The following is a 27,907-nucleotide window of genomic DNA, read 5'->3' as shown; positions in this document are numbered from 1 at the left end:
AAAATTACCAGACCATCAGACTACTTTCATCACAGCAGCCTGCTGATGTCCAAATGTGCTGGGCTGTCCAAGCTCCTCAACACCTCAATTTCTTGTTGATTTTTGTTGATCTGTCTTTTCTGTCTTTACTGTTTTTGTCTCTGTCCTTGGTGGTAATCATTCTGATTTGTAGATTTTCAACAGCTGAAACCTTCTCTACTGCTGGCCCACAGAATTGTGCCAGGGAAGAGCTGTGGCTTAAGAAAGGAAAAGAAAGCTCTGAATCTGAAGACTAAAGTGAGGAAATGGAGAGACAGGTACGGTGCTAACAACAACAACAAAAAACTAACAACAAAAAACTAACAACAAAACCCAAAAACCGCAGTATCCTGAAGAAAAAAAAAGAATTGAAAGATGTGGGCCAGCTTGATTTCCTATGATTTCTGCTGAAAAGTATGTAAAAGAGTATTTCTTTTCTCTCACTCAGTCTCTCCTCCAAGGGCCTGGGGGTCTGGAAAGCTTTGTTGTTCAAGGTGGAAACAAAGCTTCTGAAGGGAGAAATCATTAAGACAGGAGGAAGGATTTTTCTTTGAGGTAGTGACAAAGAAGTGCTGAAGACGCAGAATAGCAGCAGTGGCAAGGATGAAGAAAAAGTTTCTCTCTAGCACCACAAAATGAAGATTTTCTGTTTGATATTAAAGTCAGGCTTAAATGATCTCCTCCACTGCTACCCCATCTGAGCTGTGCTGCAGGGTTTATCTTCACTCATCAGCCTCCTGAGGAGAGCCAGTGAACGGAAGGCAGAGCTGTTCAGTCTGTTTCCTCAGCGTTCGCCCAGGCTCTCAGCACAGGAAGCCTCCTGCTCTCAAAGGCAGAAGGAGGAACCTCTCCAGCTTTGAGGAGCCAGGCAGTCAGGAGAGGAGTGGGGAAGGTTGGGGGAAGAGAAAACACTCGCCTGGGCTGCTGAGGATGCGCTGGCAGGCAAGAAATATGCCCCATGACCACAGCTAGGTTGGCGGTGGGACGGATGGAGTGACGGAGCCGCCTGAGCCATGAAAAAAGGAGCTGACATGAAGATTGCTGGAAAGGCTGCGTGTATTTTCGTGCTGCTCACCATCACCAAGCTCACAAGAATAACGGGTGAGTCTAACTGTTCTCTGGGACTGCTCAGCTGTCAGGGTGGAAGAAATGGAAACGTGCACAGATCTTTTCTCCCCGTAAGGGCTATGTGTCATGTTATGACTTTCTTTAGTTGTTAAAAATTACGGAGCACAATCAAAACATGCTTCCCAAATATCTGCTCCTGCTTTTCTTTTCTCAGTGGTCACAAGGCTGCCAGTCATTATCCCTGTGGCTTCTATACAGGCAATTATTTAGTGACTCGTGGCTATAACGTACTGCTAGTCACAGACAGCCTATTTACTAAGACCACTAAATCCACATCCTCTGAGAAACTGATCTATTTGATCTATTAAAAATATGCCCAGGAAGGCGTTTGTGAACGTGAAGCTTTTGGCCATGAGGTTTCTGCTGAGGAGAGGTGGTAGACACTACGAAACAGGGCAGGGATCTCGTGTCTTTCTTAGGAGCAGTGGAAGATCACTGGTGTGCTGACAGCCGGGAGCAGTTTCTGCAATTTCATTCTGAGGCTAACGGGAATGATTGCTTGCTATCAAGCACGGTCAGGGCTTTGGTGTCAAAGATAGTGACATTCTGACTCAGTCTGTTAGTGTAGTTGGCTTAGTTTTAATATATTCTAGCTATGACAGCTAACGTCTCCTAGGTTTATTTCATTTGCATTTCTAGAGCTTGTGCTCTTTCAGATGCCATGCGGCGGGCCAGGGACTTGCTCATGTAATTAGGGATTTGAGCAGCAGTTCCAGAAACCTAAACTGCCAGCTAGGGACATCTCTGAATAACATGTAACGTGCTTATGTCCATTACTATTATGGACAAGTAGGATTAAGCTGCATGGACATGAAATATTTCATTCCACTTGGACAGAAAAGAAGATACTATCCTTAAAGATATTAAAATATACAGATATTTTTAAGCAAAATGGATACAGTTATTGTTATCAGTGAGGGAACACCTGCCTGTAGTGTGTTTGGCAGATCAAACGAGATCAAAATGATAACCTCAGTGCCACACATTGAAAAAAATAAATGAAATCTTCACACACTTTTACTAAACTCTGCATTAGTAGACTCACAACAGGCACACTAGAGGTTAAAAACAAACAAACAAACAAAAAAAAACATTCCCTTCCCTTGTCCCCATTCTTCCAGTAAAGAAATTATCTCAGAAGAATACCGAGGAACTGTCGCAAGGTAATACATACAGGCTATTGGATCATCAGAGACAGTCTATGCTTTTGAGTACAGCTGCTCAAAAAGTAAAGGAGCATGGACATGTCACAAACTGTTGAAGAAAATGGGGGAGACAAAGGAGAATCCTACAGGCAAAATTTCTTTTTAAAGTGGGACTTTGCTGGAAATATATATAAAAAAAAAATCTAATGCCAAAAAAAGTTCTCTTTTTCATCCAGAAGACAATTAGATTTCAACCTCTTGGTGTCTTGAATCAATGATATTCCCCTTCAAAGAACACACAAAAAAGATTCGTTAAAATCTAACTTCATGTTTGAACCTCCCCCCTCCAAAACAAACAGCACACTTTTGATGGGATGTTCTTCGCTAAGGCTGTTTTTATACATAGAATCATAGAATCATAGAATCTCCTGAGTTGGAAGGGACCCTTAAGGATCATCAATTCCAACTCTTGACACCGCACAGATCTACCCAAAAGTTCCGACCATGTGACTAAGTGCACAGTCCAATCTCTTCTTAAATTCAGTCAGGCTCGGTGCAGTGACCACTTCCCTGGGGAGCCTGTTCCAGTGTGCAACCACCCTCTCTGTGAAGAACCCCCTCCTGATGTCAAGCCTAAACTTCCCCTGCCTCAGCTTAACCCCGTTCCCGCGGGTCCTGTCGCTGGTGTTAATGGAGAAAAGGTCTCCTGCCTCTCGACACCCCCTTACGAGGAAGTTGTAGACTGCGATGAGGTCTCCCCTCAGCCTCCTCTTCTCCAGGCTGAACAGGCCCAGTGCCCTCAGCCGTTCCTCGTACATGTTTCTTTCAATATTATTGTGACGATTCTCAGCAAGGTATAGTGACGAGGTTTTTCCCTTAGAGATCACAGGCCAGATGTGTTAAGATGATCTAGTGTGTGTTCTCTATCCAGAGAAGTTTAACGTTGTATGAAGCTCGAAGGAACTATGCTCCCCTTCTGAAGACCAGAGCAAGCTACCCTGAATGAAATAAGGTCATGCAAAACCTCTTGTGCATAACCAGGCTTTACCTGTGTTAATGTTTTCCTTAACGTATCTTTAATATGTTGCCTTATATGCCTTGGTCAGTTTTTACAGCTGAGGAAGGGGCAGCAACTTCATGATTGTTGTGTCTAGATCTGTCCCCAAGCAGGGCTGGACGGTATGCTATGGAAGCTGCTGGTGCACGATCTGTATTACCAACCCTTCTATAAGAATCCTCATAGGAGGATTTGTTTAACTAAACAAATTATTTATTTGTTTAACTAAACAAATAAGACACCTCGTGGTTGTGTGAGTACTCCAAAGGAAAGGGGATAAGGGAGGGCAAGTTTTTCTATAGGAGGTTCATACAATTAAACTCTTTTTATCGGAGTAACATTTGCAATGTTCAGTTGTGTAAGTCCTGGATCTGTAGTACTAGCCTGTGACAACAGATATGACAGAGTGCTTCAGTGGAAGCACAAAGAAATCTGATGTCAATAAGGAGATGTGATTCTCTATGTTAGCTCAATTTTATGAAGAGTAAAAAAATGAAAACAATGGCATTGCCTCAGTGCAGAAATTAGAGTGTACGAGGTGCATAACAGTGAATTAAAACTTCAGAGCCACCTGTCTATAGCACAAGTTCACCCAGATACCTAACTTTCTTGAATGCAACTGCTTTCACTTAGCTTCTTCCCTTAAAAACAAACAAACAAACAAACAAACAAAAACTTTTAAATTCTCCTTCACTAGTGTTAGTAGACTAGTGTGTTTTACTGCCTTTTCATTTCCACTGTCTTTGGGTGTTTCAGTGCTCTTGTCTCTGTTGCCTCCTATTCTAGTTTACTCTGCAATCTTGCTCCTGATACAAAAATCATAGGCTAAAAACCAATTCTGATAAATATACGTTTGTCTTGATTTCACTATTGCTCTGCTGCTCCTTTGGTTCTATGTGCTAGAATTATTTTGTCTTCTTTTACACTAAAAACACATTTTACATCACAACAGACTTTTTTTTCTTACACAAACACTTAAAACAGAACTCCATACTATTAAATTAAACAAAAAAATTCTCAGAAGTCATCGAAATTGCCCTAATACAATCTTCAAAGCATGTTCACGTGACATAACATTTTACTTTGATATGGTCCAAGCACGATGTCTAAAGGTGTCTAGTTTCAAAACCCCAGAAACGGAGGAGTTCGGTTTTGCAAGTACACCGCATACTCTATGACTATAAAGCAGCTTTTCTTTAATTGGTAATGCACTTACAGATGTACATTCTACTTAATACTCGCAGCTAATATATTTTGTACACAGAGGTACAATCTTTCAGAAGAATAAAGCATAGGGAATCTTCTTATGCTGCCTTATCTTTGTATCGAGTAAGAAAAGGCTAGAAAAAAAATTACAATGCTAAAGCCGAACACTAAGCAAGGTGTGACTGCGATTCTAACTATAGAAAAGTGAAGTCATTAGTGTGTTTTCACAGCAGTCCCTTATCTGCTCTCTGGAAAGTATGAAGAAGAGGGCATACAACCCACCTTTTGCAGTCAATGCTCTATTCTTGTTTGGAATAACAGGAAAATGCCACTTAAGCGTAAATAAACAATATTTATTTTTTTTTTTTGTCTTCTCATGAGGAAGGGAGTAGAAAGTCAAATTCAGCATGCAGAACAGAGTATGAAACACTCCGTATCTCTATCTGTAGTGGGAAGTCCAGAGAGTCTGCAGTTTGTTACACAGGGCGTCACAGTGCTACTCTGGAAGAAATACTACCCAAACCCCTTTGGCATACAGCGTAACCCCTTCTCCTATTCATCATTCTCCTATCATCTATTCCAGCTCACATTATGCAAGGATAAAGATCTACTCACCCTGCAAGCAGAGGTTGCTCTAGCAAGTTCAAAGTTAACAGCCAGGGTCATATAAAATACAACAGCTTGTTGAGTTCAGTGATGATTTATTTTCGGTGGAGGGTTTGAGCAAAGGTGTTAATTCTGCAAACTAGATGATTCCAACACATCACTCAAAATTAACTCGGCCAGTAGAGCAGCATACCTATCCTTTTTTCTACAAAGCCATGTTTTTTATTGAGACATAGCCCTTTTGCTCAAATACAGCCTCAAGAAAAGACCTCTAAATCACTGCATCAAATCATTTATGCAGGCATTCTATCATGAAATGCTTCTCAATTTATTGTAATAACTATTTTCATTGTTATTACATTTTGAGCTGACGGATTTTAATGATTTCTTCTTCTGTGACATCTCCCTTCTTTATATTAATACTACCATATGCTTTCTGCCTTCAACAAATTTCCTCACACACTCCTGATACAAATGCCAACACCATTATTAAGAATGCTAAACAGAATTTGTATAAAATTTGCCTGCTGAGAAACATCAGCAGCAAGCTACCTTCAACCTGACACTTCCTTTCAACTCTGCCTTTTGCTTTCTCTCCTTGATACAGTTTTTACCCATCATACTTCCCTCCAGTTACCCCTCCTTTCTTTGGCTTGATTTACAATTTTTGAGAGGACACTGTACCAAACTTCATCTCCAACTAGGTGAGACTTCACATCATTCCTTTGCCTACAAAAACAACTGTTTTGAGTTACTGCTTGAAAGGACACTGAAGAAAGCTAAAGAGCACAAGAAGATCATAGAAACATTAACAACTAGTATTTGGCAACTGCAAAGGTATATTCCGTCTTGAATGTGAAGACTGAAACCTTAGGTTCTTTATGAAGTTCTGCCAGTGTGCTCAGCTCTCTGCAACATATGAAGCCACTTCCTGATATTAAAGTTTGAAATCTAGAAGAATTCCAGCCATGCTGCAGACAATTCATATTGAAAAACTAGAGTTTACAGTGAAAAAGTGTCATTTTCTGGCTGTGTTTTAAATTTGCCATTTGAGTTTGGATGAGACAGCAGAAAAGAGACTGACACTGCAAAGGACACTAATGGTGGCAGAACAGAAACGGCTTACAAGGAGAATAAAAGAAGAATTTGGGTGTGAGGAAGAATGGAATTTCTGAAGATGGGGAAAAGGCCTAAAGAAAATGAAATGGGAATAGAATACATTTTCAAGGAATAATGACAAATACGGATAAAAGAGTATTAAAGGGAAACTAACAATAAAGCTGTAAGTCTTTTATTGTGTCCAATGCTGCCCTTTTAAAGATGTGTTGTCACTGAAAAAGCTGTGATTGCAGCTTCACGAGTCTGAGTCACATCAACTCAGGGCAGCTGGTTCATGTATTTCTGTCACGAAACCTACAGCACTCTAACTACTTACTACTCATCCAGTGCGCGGGGCAGATTTTCAGCCTGTACTCCATCCTGCGCTGTTGCGGCTACATTTTCAGAGTCACAAACCTGCCACATAAAAAACTCTGACAGTACTTTAGCAATTTCTACCCTAGTACAAAACCCTTCTGTTTGTTTCTCTCTCTCCTCATTCCAGACAAGCCTTGCTAAGTGGTCACAGGCACTCTGGTGGTAGAAGGAGAATGCAGAGCTCAGCCTATTGTAGCTGGCCTCTTCCAAGCATCCGGTACTGCCTTTTCGATCATAACTTGCTCTGACTCATATGATATGTTAATTCCAAGATACAGTTAGTCATTTACTTGTGGTGTAATCACTGTTTCAGTTCATTATACCTCTAAGTTTAAACTGCGGGGGCGGGGAGGGGGGATGCACCAAAATGCTACTGTAGATTGTTACTGTAAGAAATAAAGACACGAGAGAATTACGTCTGAGAAAGTAAAGAAGTCTCTTTACAGTGTGAAAAAACTCTTTAACAGCTGAATTTCTAAAGAGGTTGTCATGGAACTTGAGTCATTCTGGGGGGAAGAAAAGGTTTTACTGTGGGTTAAAACCTGCTATAAAGAATAACAGAGGCTGGAAATCTTTCCTACTTGAAAGGAATCAAAAGCACTTTCAAGCTGTGTAGCTGTCTGATTTTTCAGTGATTCCCCTGAAAAATTTAGTGGTTTCACAATCAAATTTTCCTGTTTTGAAATATGTCTTTCTCTTATTACTGTGTGAAAAACTCTGAGAAACAGGAGAGATGACTAAGTGACACCGTAAAGGAACTGGTGTAACTAGCTATCCACGAGAGCTGTCAAACACACTACAGAAACCATGTTAGAAAAACAGGGCAATTTTTCCCCAAATCTTTTTTCAATTACAGTAATCTTAGCGTGACAACAGTAACCAGAACATTTCTGAAACATAAATACGAGCTCCTGGGCTGAGTGAGTTTTTTCCTGAGTGAGGATACGCCCACTTTCAAAGATGAAGCTGGAATCTGTCAGTGCATTGGGAAGTGCACTCAATGCACTAGAACAGAGCTTGAGAAACTCCTCAAACATCTCTTAAAATCTTCTTCAGCAGTCAAGGGAAGACACTGAAGGATGGAAGACATAATGTTACTTGTATTTTAATTTGGTTAACTTCAGAGATTGGAGTCAAATTAGAAGACTTTGATCCAAAGGCCTCCAGCCCTACCTACCCATAACCTGTCACAGGAGTCCCCAAAGATAAATCAGCTTACACTGACTGAATTTATGTCAATAACCCAAATGGATTGGTTCAGCTCAGAGCTGTACAGAGCTCCCTGAACCTGACTTGTCTATCTTCTACATCGGCATGACTGACAGCTTGTTATCCTGGGCTCTGCACTTTCTGACAAACAGAATAAATGATTGCCATTTTCCATTGTTCGCTCATTTGTGAAGATTAAGACTGAAAATGAGAAGTTATTTACAACAAATGTGTAGATATAGGATTCTTCATATCATCTCTCCTGGGTAGAACTCAATATTTAGCAGGGCTGACCTTTGATTATCAGCATTCGCTTATCACTGCACTGAGATGAGCTTGATAGGTCACACCTCTTCAATTTTTTTATTCTTTGCAGACCCACAGAGAGCGAGGCCTTTGCTGCGTTGGTTATCCCCTTTTTAATTTGCAGCGTGCTGTTAGTTCAGCTCAGCTCAGCTCAGCTCAGCTCAGCTCAGCTCAGCTCAGCTCAGCTCTAACATGGGATTTCACCTTTAGAAAAGAAGCTGTGCAATGTACTGGGTTGTTTCCAAGCCATCATTCAAATAGATAAATGCTGACGTGTGTGGCATACACGTCCTGATTCTACGGGTCTTGAAGTAATCAGCCATCACAGAGGAAACTTTAGCAATTGACCTTCAGCCATTTTACAGAATGAAAGCACCGTTCTAGCAAACACTGGTGCAGTGACTGGTCTGACTTTTCACACTTGCAGCATTGAACATTTCCTCTTTAGGAGTGGAATAGTTTTGTTTGCTTGGTTTGCCTGCACAGCAGACACAAGCCCTTTATGCTTAGTTAAATTCCTGGAGGAAAGGGGAGATGGTGTCTTCCCACAGAGCTGCTGAGCTCTACCTACGAGTGCAGGCTGCGGCAGGCAGCAGAAAGGCAAAGAAAGCAGACTGGGGAACAGATTATTGCAAAAGGTTTGGTTGGAACAGATCCACAAGAAGTCATAGATGTGATGGTAAAAGAGGACAAGAAAGGGTCACGTGGAGTCTCTATCTGGCCTGAGAAGCCACTGAAAGCTGGTGGACTAGAGAAGAGGACTAGGGGAAAGAAGGCATTTTGTAAAGGCATGGAGAACAGGAAAGATTTCTTTTCAGGCCTTTTCTTTGAATGAGTATAGCCAGCAATTCTGAGTTACCTAAAGAGCTATCACTTCCTAGTGTATTGGTTAATGTTCTAATCAAACATACGTTTAGAGATTAGAAGGGTTTTGGAATACTTACTAGAAGGAAAAGGTATGGCATGTCCAACTTCAGTCCTCGGCTAAAAGTGAGGTGATTCTGTGAGGTCCTATCAACATTTCCAAACTAAAGTAAAGCTACAGCTGACTAGGAAGAATAGGATAGGGGTGAGGATAATTTCCATTTAAAGAACTGCCTTTGTGCTGGCTGATCCCCTAGCTATTAGTGGACTCATTCCTGAGCACAAACATTTTGGTCTATCTTTAAATAAAGCTAACTCTGTGGTAAAAAATAGCAAGTCCTGACATCTCATTAGACTGACTTAGCTTGAAATAGAAAGACAAATCTTGTTTTTATCAGAAACTGTTACAAAAATGGCTGTTCTTTATAAGCTCCTGTTCGGTAGATTTTTATCAAGTCTTACCCATGCCCAGTCTTAATTTGCTTGTAAGCTACGAGATTTTAGGTCACCCAGTTCAAAATCTTAAATTATCTGAACTTGGTACTACACTCTCAGTTTTAGAAAGCAGAGCTCCATTTTTGCATATGCTTTCTTGAGAGATTGCAAATATGCCAGACTATTTCTGCATCAGGTGATAATGGGAATGGGTGTCTGTAGGAATGGGAGCACTGTACCTATTGCTGGCTCGTGTCAAGCTTTTCATCCACCAGAATGCCCAAGTCCCTCACCTCAGGGCTGCTCTCAGTGAGTTCTTCTCCCAGTCTACGCTCATGTCTACGACTGCCCCAACCCCATTGCAGCACCTTGCACTTGCACATTTTGAACTTCATTAGGGTCACTGGAGTCCATTTATCTAGCTTGTCCAGGTCCCTTTGGGTGGCATCCCTTCATTCTGTTGTATCAACTGCACCGCTCAGCTCAGTGTTGTCTGCAAACTTGCTGAGGGTGCATTCGATCCCACTGCCTATGTCACTGATAAAGATATTAAACAGTACCAGTCCCAAGACAGACCCCTGAGGGACACCACTTGTCACTGGCCTCCACCTGGATATAGAGCCATTGACCACAATACTCTGGCTGAAGCCATCTGGCCAACTCCTTATCCACAGGATCGTCCACCCTTCAGATCCACATCTCTCCAATTTAAAGATGAGGACGGCATGTGGGACCGTGTCAAAGGCCTTACAGAATTCCAGGTAGATGACATTGCTCGGTCTTCCCTTGTCGACTGATGCAGACACTCCATCATAGAAGGACACTGGATTGGTCAGGCACAATTTGCCCTTGGTGAAGCTGTGCTGGCTTTCTCAGATCACCTCCTTGTCCTGCATGTGCCGTGATACTGCTTCCAGCAGGACCCGTTACATGATCTAGAGGTTCGGGGAAATGAGAGATGTGGGCAGCCTGACTGGCGATGAAGATCGAGGCAAGGAAGTTGTTGGGTACCTCAGCATTTTCTATGTCTTTTGTTACCAGTTCTCCCTTCTTCTTTATCAGAGGGGGAATTCTCTCCTTGGCCTTTCTTTCCTGACCAATGGATCTGTACAATCCCTTCTTGTTGTTCTTTGCAGCCCTTGCCAAGCTTAGTTCCATCTGTGCCTTGGCTTTTCTGATCCCATCCCTGCACATCCAGGCAGCATCCCTGTGCTCTTTGCAGCCCACATGTCCCTGCTTCCACTGCCTGTGTATTTCCTTCTTACAGCTCAGTTTGACCAGCAGGTCCTTGCTCAGCCATGCTGGTTTCCTGCCTTCCCTGCTTGATTTCTTATACATGGGGATGGAGACCTGTTGTACCCCAAGAGAAGCATCTTTAAAGAGTTGCCAGCTCTGATCAGCTCCTCTGACCCTAAGGACAGTATCCCATGGGGTCTTATCCGCTAGGTCTTTAAACAGATGGATATTCACTCTTCAAAAATTCAGGGTCCTCTCTTTTCTCTTTGCCAGGCTCATATTCCTCAAGATCACAAACTCAACAAGGGTGCTGTCACTGCAGCCCAGACTGCCTTTGATCTTAACCTCTTTAATGAGTTCAAATGAGTTGAAAGACATTTAAAATGATATTGCTCTAAGATGTAAATAAAAGCTTACTCCATTAAACAGGCACAAGATTGCCACTTGTGGTCACTATTGGCAAACATTAGTTTAAAAAAAAAAACAATCACCAGCCCCAACACAGAGTCTGTCTGAAGGCTTAGGTTTGCTTAGTTATTTTTAGATGAGGTCAGCCATCCTGATGGTATGACTCGGAGCTCTGAGGCACTCGGCAGTGCTAAACTGGCAGAGGAAACAATTTGTTTGCCAGTTTTTGGAGACGTTCATAGAACTCCCATCCAGAACTCATCATGAGACAAAAGGCTTCTTTCAGTTCCTCTCCTGGTAAAATCACCTGAGTTTAAAACATGCATCTCACATTTTCTTGCAATGTCGTATAGAAAAAAAAAAAGTCATTTAAATACAGTGCAACCATGTATCACAGAATACTGTTGACAACTGAGTTAAGAAAACAAGCATTTGTGAGGCTGGTGGATAATTTGTGTATCAGAAAATAATGTAAATAAATAGCACTTTTCATCTTCAGCAATGCTTGCAAACACTAACCATGAATGCTGGCAGTAATGAGCAGCAGAAAGCTAAGTATTATTCCCTTTCTTTAATAGAAATGGGAAGTGAATGGTTTCAGTGATATACTATCCCCACATACTTGTCCTCTCCTAGCAGAAAACAAACAAATAAACAAAACCAACAAATTATCAGAATTACACTCTGATTTACATGTTGTACAGCTGGAGTAACTAAGATTTTACAGCACTATACTGTGTACTGTACTATGGGGCAATATTGCAGCTACATTTCCTACCAGACTGCAGGAGCTAGGTCTAGATTTGGAAAGGTCTTCACCCAAACGATACTTAATCCTCAAAACAAAAAAGCAAAAACCTTTAAGGGAATCTGTAAGTAGCTAAAATGCAGTGAACTGTGTTAATTTTGCATGTTAGAAAACATTTCCCGAGAACTTAGTTAAACAGTAGGAAAAGTGGTTGGGCTGGAATGGTTCGTTCACATAGGTTCCAAACACAGAGGATTTGGATGATGACTTGCTAAACCCAGTGTGCAAGAGCAGGATATCATCCTCCAGTATCTGTTTTATCCACTAAGACCCAGAGGGAAACGTTGATAGTTTTAAGAGGGTAGTCTGTAATACACTACCAGCTCCACAATAAACAGCTGTAATATCAGATGAAGGACAACATGGGATGAGCAAAGACAGGGTCTCCCTCTGGGGTGTAACAGAGCTGACATTTCCCTCCAAAGCACAGGCCAGAACTCCAAGGCTGTGAGTGACATCCTTGGGCACCTTTTCACACATCCTTCTCCTTCTTTGTCTCCTCCAGGAAACAGAATGGCAGCACAAGCGGGTCACAGTGCTGTGATGGCCTGCTCTCACAGAACACGAGCAACTATGGTGACGTGGAAAATAAGCCCCAAGATAGGAGGCCCTTGCACCTTGGTATTCAGGGCTGATCAGGAAAAGGTGTACAGAACAAACTGCAGTGACAGCGTGAAAAGTGAATTCAAACCAGAACAGTTTTATGCCCTTGAGATACAGCAAGTGGGAATGGCTGATGAAGGAAATTACAGCTGCGAACTGGTAAATAATGAAGGGAATTTCCACCAGATGTACCAGCTGACCGTGCTAGGTAAGGGACTCCTTCCTCATTTCTCTCTTCTCCAAAGGACCACCTCCAGCCCCAGACAGACAAAGCTCCTCTCCTCCCGCACAGGAAGAAGCGTGCACTGAGAAGAGGAGCTTTCTCAGTGGCACAAATGGTCACGCAGTCATTTAGTAGCTCTGTTTCTTCCCTCTCCTCAGTTGCCAAAACTCCCTTCTGCTGCCCCTTTCTCCCCCACAGAGTTACAAGAGATGGGTGTGAAGCAATCCCCAGTACACTACAGAAGGAGTCTGCATGTGCATCTTGTTTTCCTGTAGTAACTCACTAACACGTTACTTTAATATGACAAAAACACAGCAGGGCAACACCTCCAAGTACTGAGCTACTCGATCAAACATGGGATGTTGTTACCCAGGGAGGAAGAACAGCCCCAATTCCTGCTAGCCTGGCATTCAAATCCATTTTAAGCCACATGCATGAAGGCTGATCGGGACAGAAGTCTGATTCAGCCCTGTATTCTGGGCAATTCCCCACCTCCACGTCCTGAGATGCCTCCTCTAATGGTACATGGCTGTGGTAACTCACCTCAATGTGGGAGAGGTGTCCAAAATGAGGAAAAAAAGAGATAAAACTTTGTCCTTGTCAGTTTGGCACACATTGCTGTGACGGGATGGCACCTCCAGCCTGACTCTCCTCTTCTCATGACGTTCCTTTTGGGTAAAGAATAAGAACAGCCTCTGCCAACTGCAGCAACCCACACGTCTCCCCTTCCTGATGCTTTGCAGTGCCCCCAAGGCTGTCCTTGTACTGTGACAAGCACAGCATCCCCGTGTGCGAGGCAGCGGCGGGGATACCGGCTGCTGAGATCTTGTGGGTCCCAGAGAACAGCTCCATGACTGAAATAGACAGCCACGACAACGGGACAGTGACCGTGCTCAGCAGGTTCACAGCACACAGCACCGACAGGAAGACTGTAACCTGCAAGGTGTACCACGCAACTCTGAATGAGACCATGTCCACAGACTGTTCCTCACGTAAGCTCCCCCTTGCGTGTTCAGCATTCAAAATCCTGCCCAGCCCTCTGTTCAAGCACTATGACAGGCATCAGTGACCCTAGGAAGATTGCAGCAGGAGCCATGCAGCTGAGCTGAAGTTTCCAGGGAGAAATTTGTTGGGGTCAGGGAAAAATAAACAAAAATGCTGTGAGAACTGAAAAGTGCTCTGTGAAATTTTAGTCAGAATGATAGATTTCTGTAGTCTTCCCTCCCACAGATAGGGCTGTGAGAAGACAGGATTATTCAGACGCACACAGAAGAGTGTTGTCTAGAAGGTATGATCCTGAAAGGGGCACACGGTAAATGATCTGTGAAATGTACCTAAAAGAACTGTTTCTCTTCAGACAGCGTCACATGGTTTCTTCACCACGTCATGATCCTTGGTTGTCTGCTGAGCCTCATTTTCCTTTTTGCTCTTTTTCACCTCTACATATTCTGTGATAACAGGTATGTGCAAGACCTAGTACTAGCCTAGTACTAGACTGACCTACTGGCCAGTCCACGGGAAGTTTAGAAGGGCTTCTGGTACTCCATGTCATGTGCAGTCACCTCAGGCTTTCACAAGCAAGCTAGTTCAGTTTGCACAGCTGGTCTTAGAGGCCATTCATGTGGTGTTACAGAGCTGCTGCCATACTTCTTCCAGCAGCAGAAACACAACGGGAATGGGTAGTTTTATCTGGCTGGTTGATGGATCTGAACAGGGATTGCCAGTCTATGAAGAAAAAGAGGCAGCAAACTGCCTTTCTGAGGTTGGAGACAGACTTCTGGATGATCTTGTCTTACTCAAATGAAACTATGGAAGGCGGGGGCAGTGAAGTGCAGGAAGTATGAAGGTGAGATCTCAAATAAAAAGCCTTCTATTCCTGAGATCCCTATCAAAATAAGGGGGAGGATTTCTGTTTTAATGTTCCTAGAGCCCAAAACTGCATTCACGAGAGAGACTGGTCCTCATACTTACAGTATTGATGTCTTGTTTCCTAGGACAATGAGGAAGCAGTAAAGGCCAAGGCACATTCCATCTGCAGAGCTGTGTCTGGGGCTATTTGTAACGCAGCACCTGAGGAGAGATGAAAGAAACTCCCAATCAGCACTGCGAGATGCAGCAGGGACTCACCAGTGCCAAAGCACGCAGGAAGAAGAAACAAGCATCCACAGTGCAGCCAGTGTAACTGCACCAAAACATGGCATGCAGGGCAGACCCTACCTGACCCTTGTCAGCTTTTTTATACCATTTCTCTAGTGCAACTGTAGACGTTATCACCCAGACAACTAGCTGATACTTAAAAAATATGTATAATTTTTATTTAAATAAAACCAAATCTAATATACATGCAATAAGAAATTAATTTGCCTTGTATGAAAACAAGCCACTCTGATTTAAATAGATTATATCCTAGTATTTAAGTAGCCTATCTTACTGGTTAAGATAAATCAGAAGAAGTTTTCTTGCATACTAATGAGAATTAGCTTTCCAAGTATGGTTACGCAGCACTGAAGCTAAATGTGAGCAGCGTTCTTATTTTCCCTGTATGAGTTTTAAAGATGTATCACTAAGAGCTAAAAATAAATTAAAAAAAAAAAAATGATCTTGAGCATTTATGCCACCTGAAACATAGATCTCAGGATTGTAATGTAATAAATGGCTCCGTCTTCAAAATAGGACTATAATCAAAGTTTACAATTTATTAAAGGAATAGAGGTAAGCAAACAGCGCTGGGTGCACCGGGACTCTCTGCTCCACCAGGACGCACAACAGTTACATCAAGCAGATGATTTTTATGCTCCTAGGCTGATATATATTCATTACTACTTCTAAAAAAACCAGGGTTATTATAATTAGTTTCCGGAATCCAACCCCTCCTACTGGAGCATGCGTATCAGTCTCTGGTGGTCCCTCTGGGGGTCTCTCGTGCTGAAGGCTTAGTCTTTCTCCCTCTTTTCCTTTGTCCAACTTGGCTGTATGTCAGAGATTTGTGCAACATCCCCTGCAAGCTTTGCCTTTTAGTTGTTCTTCAGCTCTCCCCGTCTTCTTAATCTCCTGGCCAGACAGCAGAGACTTGCATAGTGTCCCATGCACTAGTCATCGTAGTTAGCAGTTATTCTGAAACCCCCCAGATATCAGAGACTTCAAGGAAAAGCCTACAACTACATTTCCCTTCAAGCTCTCTATTGACATGAATTGCTAAAACATTCCTTTGCAAGATACAAGAGCTACATACATTAACCACTCTGTTTTTCTTAGACTTGTGGTTATACAAGGGTATGTAGGACAGAAGGTCACATTCATCATACCATGTGGCCCTAGCATTGTCCCATACTGACACGAATCAGATGAACACATTTCACAATCCCCCATCTCCTTTTTCATGGCATTAATTTGTGTTTTCCTTTGCAATCAAGTCAATACTTGCCAAATTGATACCAACTGATAACAATTTTGAATCTTTGTTTTTATTATCATCAGGGAATGGGTTTTCACTTTCCCTAGTTCTGGGTCAACAGGTACCACAGGTATTTGCATTCCTTGTATAACCGAGTGTATTAGTCTGGTAATACAAGGTATTAAACATGGAATTATTAACAAGCCTCCACATATCCCCAATACAACCATCCTTATTGTAGCAAACCAATCACCACCCATAAAGCCCCCTTCCATAATCCTCTTAGATCGATTCCATTCCAAATTTGAACTGGGACATGTGCAATTTTCTTCATTTCCTTTTCCAAGTTCATCTACAGCTTTTCTTTCTGTTGTGGTTTAACCCAGCAGGCAGCTAAACAACACACGGCCGCTCGCTCACCTCCCCCCCTCCTTCTCTGGGATGGGAGAGAGAAATGGGAAAGTGAAGCCTGTGAGTTGAGATAAAGACAAGAAAATAATAATAACAATAATAATAATAATAACAATAATAATAATTACAATAATGATGATAATAGTACCACTATTAATAATGTGTACGAAACAAGTGATGCAACTGCTCACCACCTGCTGTCCGATGCCCAGCCTAATCCCGAGCAGTCCGGCCCTCCTCCCAGCTCTTGCACCCCCAAGCCTGCCCGCTGGCAGGACATAGTAAGAAGCTGAAAGGTCCTTGGCTTGGTGTAAGCACTGCTTGGCAACAATTAAAACATCAGCATATTATCAGCACTCTTCTCATCCTAAGCCAGAACATAGCATTCTACCACCTACTAGGAAGAAACACCCTCGTCATCAATCTTTAAACTGCAGTTACTAAAGTTACATTTTCCACAGACTTCTCCTTCTTGTGCTAGTAAATAATCCAAAGCTAGGCAATTTTGATACAAAGTAGTTCTCATCTTGGTATTTTGCTTTGCAATTAATCCAAGCGCATCTCCGGTTTTATTTATAACTATTTCTATTACAGCTTGTAACCTAATTATTCTATTAAGTATATATATTGGGGTCCTATAGCCCCAGGATGCATCTTCTGCCCACGTAGCTGGATCATGATAGGCAAACGCCTTCAGTCAAGGGGTTGGGCCCGCTTTCAGGGTCGATTTGGGTTTGTGTCACCATTCAGCCTGTCAGGGTGATCCAGCTTCTGGAAAACGAATCACAATTTTATATAGGTTTAAAAAAAAAAAGGTTCTTACGTTATTTTCTCGGGACAACCTGACCTTAGTGTGGGAGAAGTCCAGTCGAGGCCCTCTCACTCGGCAGTCAATACCCATAGGGGTTGCCTCCCTCAGCAGACCATACACACCACAGTGGAGGGTCCTGCCCCAGTCTTGCCTTTTCCCTTTCCTCCCTTCAGGCTTGTCCCCTTTATTGGCATCCTTAATTCATGCAGAGCCTTGTTGCCAGAATATTAGTTCTTCCTTAGCTTGAGTTTCAGTTCCCCAGAAGCGGACTCAACCCTCCAAGTTTTGGTAGTTACTGGTCCTTTTATTCTGGATGTGTGGGTCCAACCCCTTTCTGCGGTTCTCACAGCTGTTTCAGTAGTAAGTAAAACAAGGTACAGTCCCTCACATGGGGGGTTCAGTGATTCTTCCCTCCAGGTTTATTTATTAAGACCTTGTCTCCTGGTTGTATCTTATGAATAGCAAATCCTAAAGGTGGTGTTTGAGCCATCATTCCAATTTCTCTTAGCTCTTGTAATCTCCTTCCAATAGTAATTATACATTTCTGGATGCTATAATCCTCAACTACATTGTTCCCTAGAGTCATCCCTTGAGAATAAGGCATATCATATAACATTTCATATGGTGATAATCCAGTCTCACTGTGTGGTTTAGTTCTTCTGTTTAAGAGTGCCAAGGGTAAGCATTTCGTTCAGGGCATTTGTGTCTTGATCATTAATTTAGCCAATTGTTGTTTTATTGTTTGATTCAGTCTTTCTGCTTCCCCTGAGCTTTGTGGGTGCCACGGAGTATGGTATTCCCACTGAATACCTAATGATTGACACAATAATTTTATTATTTTAGAAGTGAAGTGTGTGCCCTGATCAGAATCAATGCACTGGATTATCCCATATCTAGGTATCAGGTGTTCTAATAGAATTTTTACCACCATTTGTGCCATAGCTCGTGCTACGGGATAAGCTTCTACCCATTGTGTTAATGGATCTACTATTACCAATAGATATTTTATCCTCTCTACTTTGGGCAATTCAGTGAAATCAACTTGTACTTTCTCAAAAGGCCTATAAGCTGTTTTTAAGCTGTTTTTTTTTTTTTTTTTCCCCCTCTCCCTCCCGTGGCTGCTTGTTGAAACTCTTTCTTATTTATCTTGTGAACAAAAAACAAAACAAAACAAAACAAAAAAAAACAAACACAACAGTGCAACCAAATTGTTTTAGTAAATGATCACTTAACGCCTTTGTACCCCAATGTGTTTGTGCATGCAAGTGTCCCAATGTTTGCTTCACATAATCTTTTGGCAATATCTCTTGCCTGTCTGGTGGTGTCCGTTTTCCTTGTTTTCATTTATCCCCTATTTTCTCCAGTTTTGTTTGTTTGTTTGTTTTGTTTTGTTTTCCATTGCATTTCAGAGTCGGTCCAAAAATTCCATAGGGGTTTCTTTTGGATTTTGTTTGAACAGATTCTCCATTCCCAATTTAACCAGATTTTGGTATTTATCGTTCATTATTTCCAGGGTGACTATACTCTCAGTGTGGGGTCTGTCAGGGGAATGCAATTGTCAACAGTTCCCTTAGCCGTCCCATTGGCAATCTGAGCTCACTCACTCAAACTCAGGTTGTTTAAAGGGTTAACTGCTTTTCTGTTTCCATGACAACTCTCTCACACCCATCATGGTCCCTCTGCCCCAGAGGGCTCACACCGATGATTTTGAGATCACAGCCTCCTGTGGAGGCAGAACTATTTACATCCTCTTTCCCTGCTCATTCAACTTCAAACAGCTCTGTTAAATACTACATGCCACGCCTTTAACACCTTCAACAACTCTTTTAACCCTTCCTTTATCTTTCTCCAGCCTGTACTTTTCCCATGCCAACACCAAAGGCTCAGTCAGCGGCCAACTTAATTCCACTCCTTTTCCCTCTAAGACGCTGAAACAACATATCGGTATAATACACGTCATCTCATTTTCCTTCTCTCCTCAAAAACAACATTAATAGCAAGTTAGTTTTATAGTCGATTATAAAGTGGCCATTTAGTTTATATAGCGGCCACCACTGATTGCAATACTTAGTGAAAGTCCTCTTGCTTTCTGTGTCCCCAGTTCTAACAATATCCTTCCAATGTGCCAATATGCACCCAAAGAGGCTTTCTTTAAAACGTCTTTGGTTTGGGTATTACCCATTTCCTTGATTTCCCATTCCCTTTTATTTGTTTATTTATTTATTACTATTTCTTACTAGTTACTGTCCTTTGTTTCAATTTCCACACAAACCTTTTTACTGCAGGTTTTTACTATCTTTTTCTAATCTTCTTCCCCAATGTCCCAGTTCTCTGGGATTCAACGCTTCTTCCCACATACAAACTGTACTATTTCAGATTATTAATGAGCCCCATTCCAATCATGAATCCACGGAACTTCAGGAAGACAGCTGAAGCACTCAGCCTTCTGTCTTCCAGACAAACATTACCACCTTTTCCACAAAATTTACATTTCAACAGGACCGAATTTCGAGCCGAATGCCAATTTTTCTCAAGCACTTTGTTAGGAAGCCCATACAAAACAAGGAATCACTCCTGTTTATCCGTCAATATGGGGGTTTAAAAAGCTATTGAGGCCTAAATAAATTCGCTCTCCCCCTTCTTACCAAATTCCCCAAGGCTCAAGCCCGAACCACCAAAGAAATGACTCCTTCAGTTCTGCTTTGACAATCAGTCAGCCCCCTCCCCCCCCAGTACGTGGGAAACTGACCAAACACCACAGCAAATACGCCAACACTGCTCAACTGTTAGTTACTTAGATAACGCTCCCGCCTTTTTTTTCTTGTCACACTCAAAGCACTTAAGAGCAAGAATAGGATCACAAGATACACCGCCAGGCCCGTATATTGGGCACCACCAATCAAACCTCGACTAAAACAGCCCTTCTTTTCGGTCTGTCACGCACTTCGTTCGTTTCTGCCCAGTCCCCTCGCGGAGAATACGGAGCCGCAGATCGGAACTCCGCACTCGCTTTGCAGCGACGCTGCGTCTCGCTCACACAGCACAATCACACAGAGAGGCCTCTAGCACATCTCATTCATACTGTTATAAATGAGGTCTCAACTCTGAATTTTGTAATATTTATAAAACAAATATTTCTAAAAGGTATAATAGGCAAGTAAACAGCGCTGGGTGTGCAGGCAGTCTACGCTCCACCAACACGCACACACGAACATCAAACTTCCTAAATATACAGAACATTGCTTTACATACTAAACCCGATTGTGCCTATACGTATGTACAACCAGGAAAGGTAACAAACAATCCTTTAAGTTCCATGACTTAACAGTCTCCATTTTACATTCCTTTTCTTGATTACTAACAAGTCTCCATTTTCCATTCCCTTTGAACAATATGTCTCGCTTCAATTTGTCAAGCAACTCGGTCTTCAGGCCTTATGTATCCCGTTCTTCCCGGATCGAAGAGAAGCATATCCATCTCCTTTTCAAGGCCAACAGGGCCTGGGTCAAAAGGCACGTCCAGGTCAGCAGGGGGCATAACAGCAAAAGCCTTCGATGGCTGTGGCAGCGGAGGGGCCCATGGCGATGGCATAGCAGTCAGATCAGTAAAGGAGCCCGCAGCTCCCTCACAGTCTGGCAAGCCACACGTTTGTGATTGTGGCTCCACGTAGCTCTTCAAGGCCTCAGAGACTGCTCGCCAGGTGCCGAGCAATCCCACCGCAACCCCACACCTTGACCTCAGTTTGGTCCCATATTTCAGGCTCATAATCTGTCCAGTTGTTCATAAGGAGAATAAGCTGTGAGGTTACCAGGACAGCCTGTTCCTAAGGACGTATGATTCCCCATAATGCGCAACTGCTTACCAGCGAGGGGCAGCTGTGTGCACGGCTCCGCTTCTCTCAGCTCGAGCTTCTCTCCAGCTCCGGTGCGCCTGTTTCCAGTGACTTTCAGTACGAGCTTCTCTGAGCGGTTTGCTGAGTCTGGCCCAACCTATCTTCATGAGGCGATCAAAGTGCCTGTTCCTGTCCTGGTCTCCATTCTGCCAGCCTGTTCCCCCTCACTTCTTTTTCCTGCTTCTTATTGATGTCGTAACTTCCTCGTGTTGCCTTTTTTTCCTTTTTTCTTTTTCTTCTTTCTTGAGGGCAGGCTCCCCTCTTACACCCTTTTCTCCACAGTAGGTCTTTTCAAAACAACTTTTCATTGGTCAAGCAACTTTGAATGTAACAACAACAGCAAACACCCAGACATTTCCATGCCTTAACGGCTGGAGAACAAGAAACCGGAGACTGCATGGAGTCTCCTGAATCACCCTTCTTTGTTCCCTCTAACCTCTTTTACATTCCTGATGGCCTCATCGTTAAGAGTCTAATGTTATCTCAACCATGGGGCTTTCCAACCCCCATGGCCACATTCCCAAATCTCTCCTTTCTTTATTAATATCAACCATTTTCTCGACACGAATTACCACTCCATATATAACAATACCACAAGAATATAATTTAGAATGATAACCAACCAAACAAGTATCGTCTCTGACTGTGTTCTTCGTGGAGTGACTTATTCCACTTTGTTTCAAACCCTTACACTTACACAAATACTTTCAACACAAAATACCTGGACATTTAAGAATAAGACATACAATTATTAACACTCCAGTTCGTATCCCTCCAGCAGCCGAAAACATACCGTTTGTCCGCAGCTTCAGGAGATCTTTGTCTGCTCCTGTGGTGAGCAGCTGAGAGTGGAGTCCCCTCCGAGCAAAACACTCAGGGTGCACCTAGGGGTGTCCGCTCCACAGCTGATCCCGCAGCCGAGCAGAGTGTCTCCTGCCTGGCTCTCCGAAATGACTCACAGAAAGCTCACTCCACGATCAGTAAGATTGTAAAGTAGGCATGTTTACTCAGTTCTGGGCGGCACGGGGGGGGGGGGGGGGGAGTAGTCCCACCAAAGTCGTGCATGCCTAACATGGCAACTTGCTTTCGTTGTATCTAGTAAAGAGTTACATATACATGAAGTTTCCCAACACTCCTATACATATGCATAACCTGTCCCTTTGTGAACAGTCCTCCTTATCTCAGACCCCTTGGTTAAAGTCGGAACCATGAGGTTGTTTTGATCTGGTTCTCGGGGTCCAAGGGACTCCTGTTATCTGGAGGTCTAAGCGCAGCACAGGCACAGTACATCGCAAATGTAGCACATATTCATTCTTAATCAATTGCTCTCTAATTTCTAATTCCAATGTTTCAGCTACAGCATACTTGCTCTCTTCCGGATCCACGGGTATTCTACTATTAATATTAAATGTTCAAAGCCTGACAGACCCTGTCCTCTGCAGACCCAAATATCAGCCAAAATACATGGGGTCTTAAGGGTTCTTTGGGTCATTCTATCATATAATACTGGACCATCTTTAATTTACTCTTTTGTTTTCTGGGGCCCCTATTGTTCCAATTTCTAATCACTATTCCTAATGGACTTTCTGGTAATTTGCTCTCTTTCTTCTGGTCCTTGGTCTTCAATTCTGTCTGACCCATCTAGGGATTTTACTATGGCAATTCCCACAGCCCTTGGTTACCTTAGTAAGAGTGTCTTGCAGGGGGTTTAGGACCTATCACCCACCCACGAATCCTACAGGAATTGCTTAAGTCCTTCACCAGCCAAGTTCCTCATGGGAGATTGGAACTGCGGTTAGAAGACCTCCACACTCACTTCAGAAATAAGTTACGTCTCAGTTACACTCTTACACACACAGCTAACCGAATCCCACCCAACCGAGCGGTATACTCCTTAAACACTTATGACTCCGTCATCTTCATTTGGATCTTCGCGCGCAGAATTATGAGCAAAATACAGTGCTGCAGCCAGCAACGGACCTCATAAAAAAATCAAAATCTTTGCTTACCTTTATTCAGGTTCAAGATGGCATTAGTTCCGACCCGACTCAAACAGGAGCCACCAAATGGTGGGGTGCCTCTCCTAGATTAAATCAGAATTCAGGAACCAAAGCCATCCCAGACGAGCCCCCAACTGTTATAAATGGCTCAGTCTTCAAAATAGGACTATAATCAAAGTTTGCAATTTATTAAAGGAGTAGAGGTAAGCAAACAGCACTGGGTGCACTGGGACTCTCTGCTCCACCAAGACGCACAACAGTTACATCAAGCAGCTGATTTTTATGCTCCTAGGCTGATATATATTCATTACTACTTCTAAAAAAACCCAGGGTTATTATAATTAGTTTCCAGAATCCAAACCCTCCTACTGGAGCATGTGTATCAGTCTCTGGTGGTCCCTCTGGGGGTCTCTCGTGCTGAAGGCTCATAGTCTTCCTCCCTCTTGTCCTTCTCCTTTGTCCAACTTGGCTGTATATCAGACACTTGTGCAGTGTCCCCTGCAAGCTTTGCCTTTTAGTTGTTCTTCAGCTCTCCCCGTCTCCTTAATCTTCTGGCCAGATAGCAGAGACTTGCATAGTGTCCCATGCAATAGTCATAAGAGTTAGCAGTTATTCTGAACCCCCCAGATATCAGAGACTTCAAGGAAAAGCCTACAACTGCATTTCCCTTCAAGCTCTCTATTGACAGGAATTGCTAAAACATTCCTTTGCAAGATACAAGAGCTACATACATTAACCACTCTGTTTTTCTTAGACTTGTGGTTATACAAGGGTATGTAGGACAGAAGGTCACATTCATCAGACCGTGCAGCCCTAGCATTGTTCCATACTGACACGAATCAGATGAACATATCTCACAACAACAAAAAAAAATAACAAACAAACCAACTAACCAACCAGAGGATGCTCAAGGTGGGAATCCTTTTCCTTAGAAACCAGTACTCAAACAAACACCATTTCTGTACACAACAGGTACAGACAAGGCCAATGCACTTACCAAGATTAATATTAAAGTCCAGCAGAGGACTTTATTTACCTATCTTACCTGCCACAGGGGCACTGATTCCTACATGTAATAACTGATGTGTGTTCTCTCTTGCAAATGGCTGAACACAGTAGGAGCTTTTGCAGTACTTGAAGCATTCCTGAATGAGAATCTTTTGGCCATCACAGCAGAAAACTCAAATACATGTATATCCAGAGGTAAGGCTGTTGTTTCAGGATAGGACTCTGCCTGCTGACTCCAGTATGGCTCTAAGAAACCGTACAACCTAGCTTCATGTTGGTGCCCCCAAGGACACCTCGCAGCAACCCTACACACACTCAAGGATTACAGGGTCTGATTCAGTCTGCTGCCACTTTAAAGCACTTTTTATTTTTACAAATGGACTTACCAAACTTATTTGATGTACTTAAATAGTTAATAAAACACTTCCTAGCATTGTAAAGGATTTTGCTCTGAAGAGAGACTAAAACACTGATGCTTTTGAAAGATACTGGTCTTTAAGACTTGCACATAATTCCATCTGTCTACATAGTACTGTATTTACCCCTAGGATCAAACATCCCGCAGGCTGGTTTGCTGTGGAACACTTTTGGATTAGAGGTAAGATATCACAGAACTACAGGCTTGACCTCTGCTCAGGTGTGGAAACTAGAGATACACAGCTGTCTCCTGCATCCCTCATACACTGCCACTTCCTATGTATGCACTGGAAACAGACCTTACTTCATTCCAGTCTAATCTAAGCATTACAATAAATTCTGTAACATAACAAAATACTAGAAATCCTACCTTTTAACCCTCAGCAGTTTACAGAGCTACGCTTTCCCAAGAACTGAATGTTAAGTAACTTTGAGAGCTGCATGCACACAGTTGGCAATCTTAAGACTGGACAAGACGAGTGCCAGAGATTAACACAGGCACTTAATAGCTTTTGTCTAAATGTCCTCATACAGCTACTGCTATTTAAAGGCAATCCTTATTGCTGATTCTGTACCTTTTAACCAGCCAGCTCTGGTCTCCCCCCAGTCAGGTGTTCATAGCCACATTCAGCTGCTGTGGTACACCGGTACTGTGCTCCAGCTTCCAGGGTAGGGCAGATGCAGAGAATGGATTTGTCTCTGGCAATTCATCTGAGTGCAGCTGCAGAACTCTCTATGGGATTTAAATCAGAAGGCAGACGCAGCGCTGACTGATGGTAACGGGCAGAAGGACAGGCTCCCCCTAGGTGTCATTCATCTATCATACTGCTTCAAGCTGACAGCAACCAAGATGCAGATCCCATTAAATGTTTCCTTTCCTGCATCTACCTGGAACAGGGACAATTGGATGCAAGCGAGGCACGCTGTAATGCTGAACCTATGGAATGCACAATGCAGAGAGGTTACAAGAGCAAAAAACTACAAAAAGTTCCCCAAAAGCCCCGCAGAAAGCGTTGGCTAACTCCACTCAACATAGCCTCAGAGCAGGCTGATGCCCAATTGCTAGTTTTCAGTCTCTGCTACATCAGCTGAGAAAAATAAACCTTGGGATATCATTCAGTTCAATCTGGCAAGTACAGTCTGCTTAATATTAGAGCTATAGTTTTTCTATACAAAGACATTCAGTTTCTAAATAAGATTACTAGACTCCCTCTAGTACCCTAACTACCGCAGAGCTTATGTATGCAGTGGTAGCTTTTTGAACATTTCCCTGGAGGGAGAGGAAATGCTGTATTAAAACCTACCTTGTCTTTGGAGGTTCTGAGTGTTTTTTTCTCCGCACAATCACGTAGGTTTGAAAAATAGTTCTAAAGTACCCTGGATTAATTCACAGTGCAAAATTCCTGAACTGATGAGTTTATTAAAGAAAAAACTTATCATTGCAAACATTAATTTATCCAACATTTTATACAAATTTATCCAGAAATAAACTTCAATGCTTCAGGTTATTTATGATGAAAATCTAGACTTCTGGTTTTGGTACCTTATGTTTTGGATGAGCCGAGCAGATCAGGAGCCAGTCTTCAGCTGTCCTCTATAGTAGGCAGGTTTCCAGTAACATGGGCTATAAAACACCTTAGCAAGTGGATTCCTGAAAACTCTACAGAACTGTGGAAACATAGACATGTATATTCAGTCCCTGATGCTGCATTACCTTCACGTACTACAAACAAGCTCAGCCTCTGGCTGTATTAAATTACTTTAAGGTTGTACTGCACTGGGGGGATGTAAGCACTTCTACAGTGTGATCAATTATGGCTTGCTGCTGTTAACACAGCTCCAAACAAAGTGACAAAGCCCGCTACCAGGCAGCATAGGTACTGCTGCCCTTCTCAGCAGCCTTCAAAGCTGAACTCAACTCAGCTGTAGAGGATGGGGAAGAAGGAGAGGGGCATTCCTGTGCAGGAAGATCACCTGCCATCTTTGGGGCACAAGGAATTGTCATCCCTAGTGCAGAGAGACCCATTTTAGGTAGCTTGTCCAGTGCAAATCATCACCTGAAAGCCAACAGCAGCAACAAAGAAGAGCTTTACCTGACCAGGAATAGCTGAGGAAAGCATCCTTGAGTTTTCTCCTTCACAAACTCCTGGATCCCCAGTACATTCTTTAACAACAGTCCCTTGGAAGCTCGGTCAATTTTTGTTAACACCATCTGCACAGATACAGAAAGGGAAGATTGAGACAGGAAAAAGAGATTATTTTGCTACTATGCCGGAGTATCTTGCAAGGCAGGCTGAAAGCTCCGGGTCTTACCTAATTGGAAAAAATGGTATAATACAGTTCATCAAAACACTTCCACAGCCTGCATAAGCTGTGGACTTTTTCACATTCCTTGATCTAAGCACTGAAAAAAACGTTCATTTAATAAACCAAGCAAAAAGTCATTCAAATCCCCCCAGACATACTTTAGACCTACGTTACTAACAACAAAGGTGGGCTAGAAGGTATTCTACTTAGGTAGAACAACGTGCAAAGCTCAGGCAGAGGGTACACAGCTGCACAGATTGCCTTTAGCATAAAATAACACAAGTTTTTGTTCTACCTTTTCAAGAACAAAGCATCGCTTACCACATACGGAATCCCAAACTCTTCCAGCATCTCTACTGCAATATGGTCTGTTTTCTGCAGTCCTACTACACCATCAACTAACAGAAAAGTCCTCTTCAAGCTAGGTCCCGCTCTAGGGTCCCGGTCCCGGCCCCACTCCCGGTCCCCGTCCCCGGCCGCGGGCCGCCCGCAGCAGCCGCATGGCAGCAGGGCGCAGCGCTGCGTCCCCTTAAACTCTGCTCCTCCTGCAGCAAGGTGGAGCTCTAATGCTTCGAGCTGGAGACAGGCCACAGTCGCTGCCTGCTGCACGCACAGCGCTAGCGAGTAAAGGTGTGATTTGTGTGTACGCAGAGAGCCTCTCTCCTGTCAGCCCCCTGGTGCGAGTAAATCACAGGTGGGTGCGGAGAGAAAAAGCAGAGGAACAAACACCGCAAGGACTAGTTTAGGCACACCGCTAGTGCTTTGTGGTGGTTTAACAACCTAGCTTAATTAAACTCTGCGGTGAATCCGGTACCAGAAAACCCACCCTGGCCAGAGATCAGCTTTGTAACCATCCTGGTAGGCAGATTTCCACACTTTTAAGCCAAAAGCTTTAAAATAAATAAATAAATAAATACATAAATAAGCAGAGTGGGTGCT

General features: G+C 42.9%; 2 protein-coding genes and 1 long non-coding RNA gene across 5 annotated transcripts in view; 1 reads left to right on the top strand and 2 right to left on the bottom strand.

Annotated features, from left to right (window-relative positions):
• The window catches only part of LOC137863516 (uncharacterized), a 169,015-nt gene that overhangs the window by 32,323 nt on the left and 108,785 nt on the right, over window positions 1-27,907 (bottom strand). The window contains exon 7 of the mRNA XM_068696703.1: window positions 14,700-14,798. Coding sequence (XP_068552804.1) covers window positions 14,700-14,798 — 99 coding nt within the window. The remainder of the gene's footprint in view (window positions 1-14,699; window positions 14,799-27,907) is intronic.
• LOC137863513 (cell surface glycoprotein CD200 receptor 1-A-like) lies at window positions 502-15,518 on the top strand. Its single transcript, XM_068696692.1, has 5 exons — window positions 502-1,119; window positions 12,408-12,713; window positions 13,472-13,720; window positions 14,086-14,188; window positions 14,723-15,518. Exons 1-5 carry the CDS (start codon window positions 1,032-1,034, stop codon window positions 14,739-14,741), a joined length of 765 nt encoding a protein of 254 aa, XP_068552793.1. The 5' UTR covers window positions 502-1,031; the 3' UTR covers window positions 14,742-15,518.
• Window positions 15,405-27,539, bottom strand: LOC137863536 (uncharacterized). Of its 3 annotated transcripts, none has more exons than XR_011100954.1 (5): window positions 27,290-27,447; window positions 26,755-26,873; window positions 26,205-26,329; window positions 25,237-25,598; window positions 15,405-17,304 (listed from the first exon to the last, which is right to left on the bottom strand). It is a non-coding gene; the product is annotated as an uncharacterized lncRNA (long non-coding RNA). The 3 variants fall into 3 exon arrangements; XR_011100955.1 differs by lacking the exon at window positions 15,405-17,304 and adding an exon at window positions 23,304-23,319; XR_011100953.1 differs by lacking the exon at window positions 15,405-17,304 and having other exon boundaries at window positions 24,590-25,598; window positions 27,290-27,539.

This window comes from Anas acuta, chromosome 1 (assembly GCF_963932015.1).
Source record: "Anas acuta chromosome 1, bAnaAcu1.1, whole genome shotgun sequence".
NCBI classification, from domain to species: Eukaryota; Metazoa; Chordata; class Aves; order Anseriformes; family Anatidae; genus Anas; species Anas acuta.
This window is presented reverse-complemented; position numbering and strand designations above follow the sequence as displayed.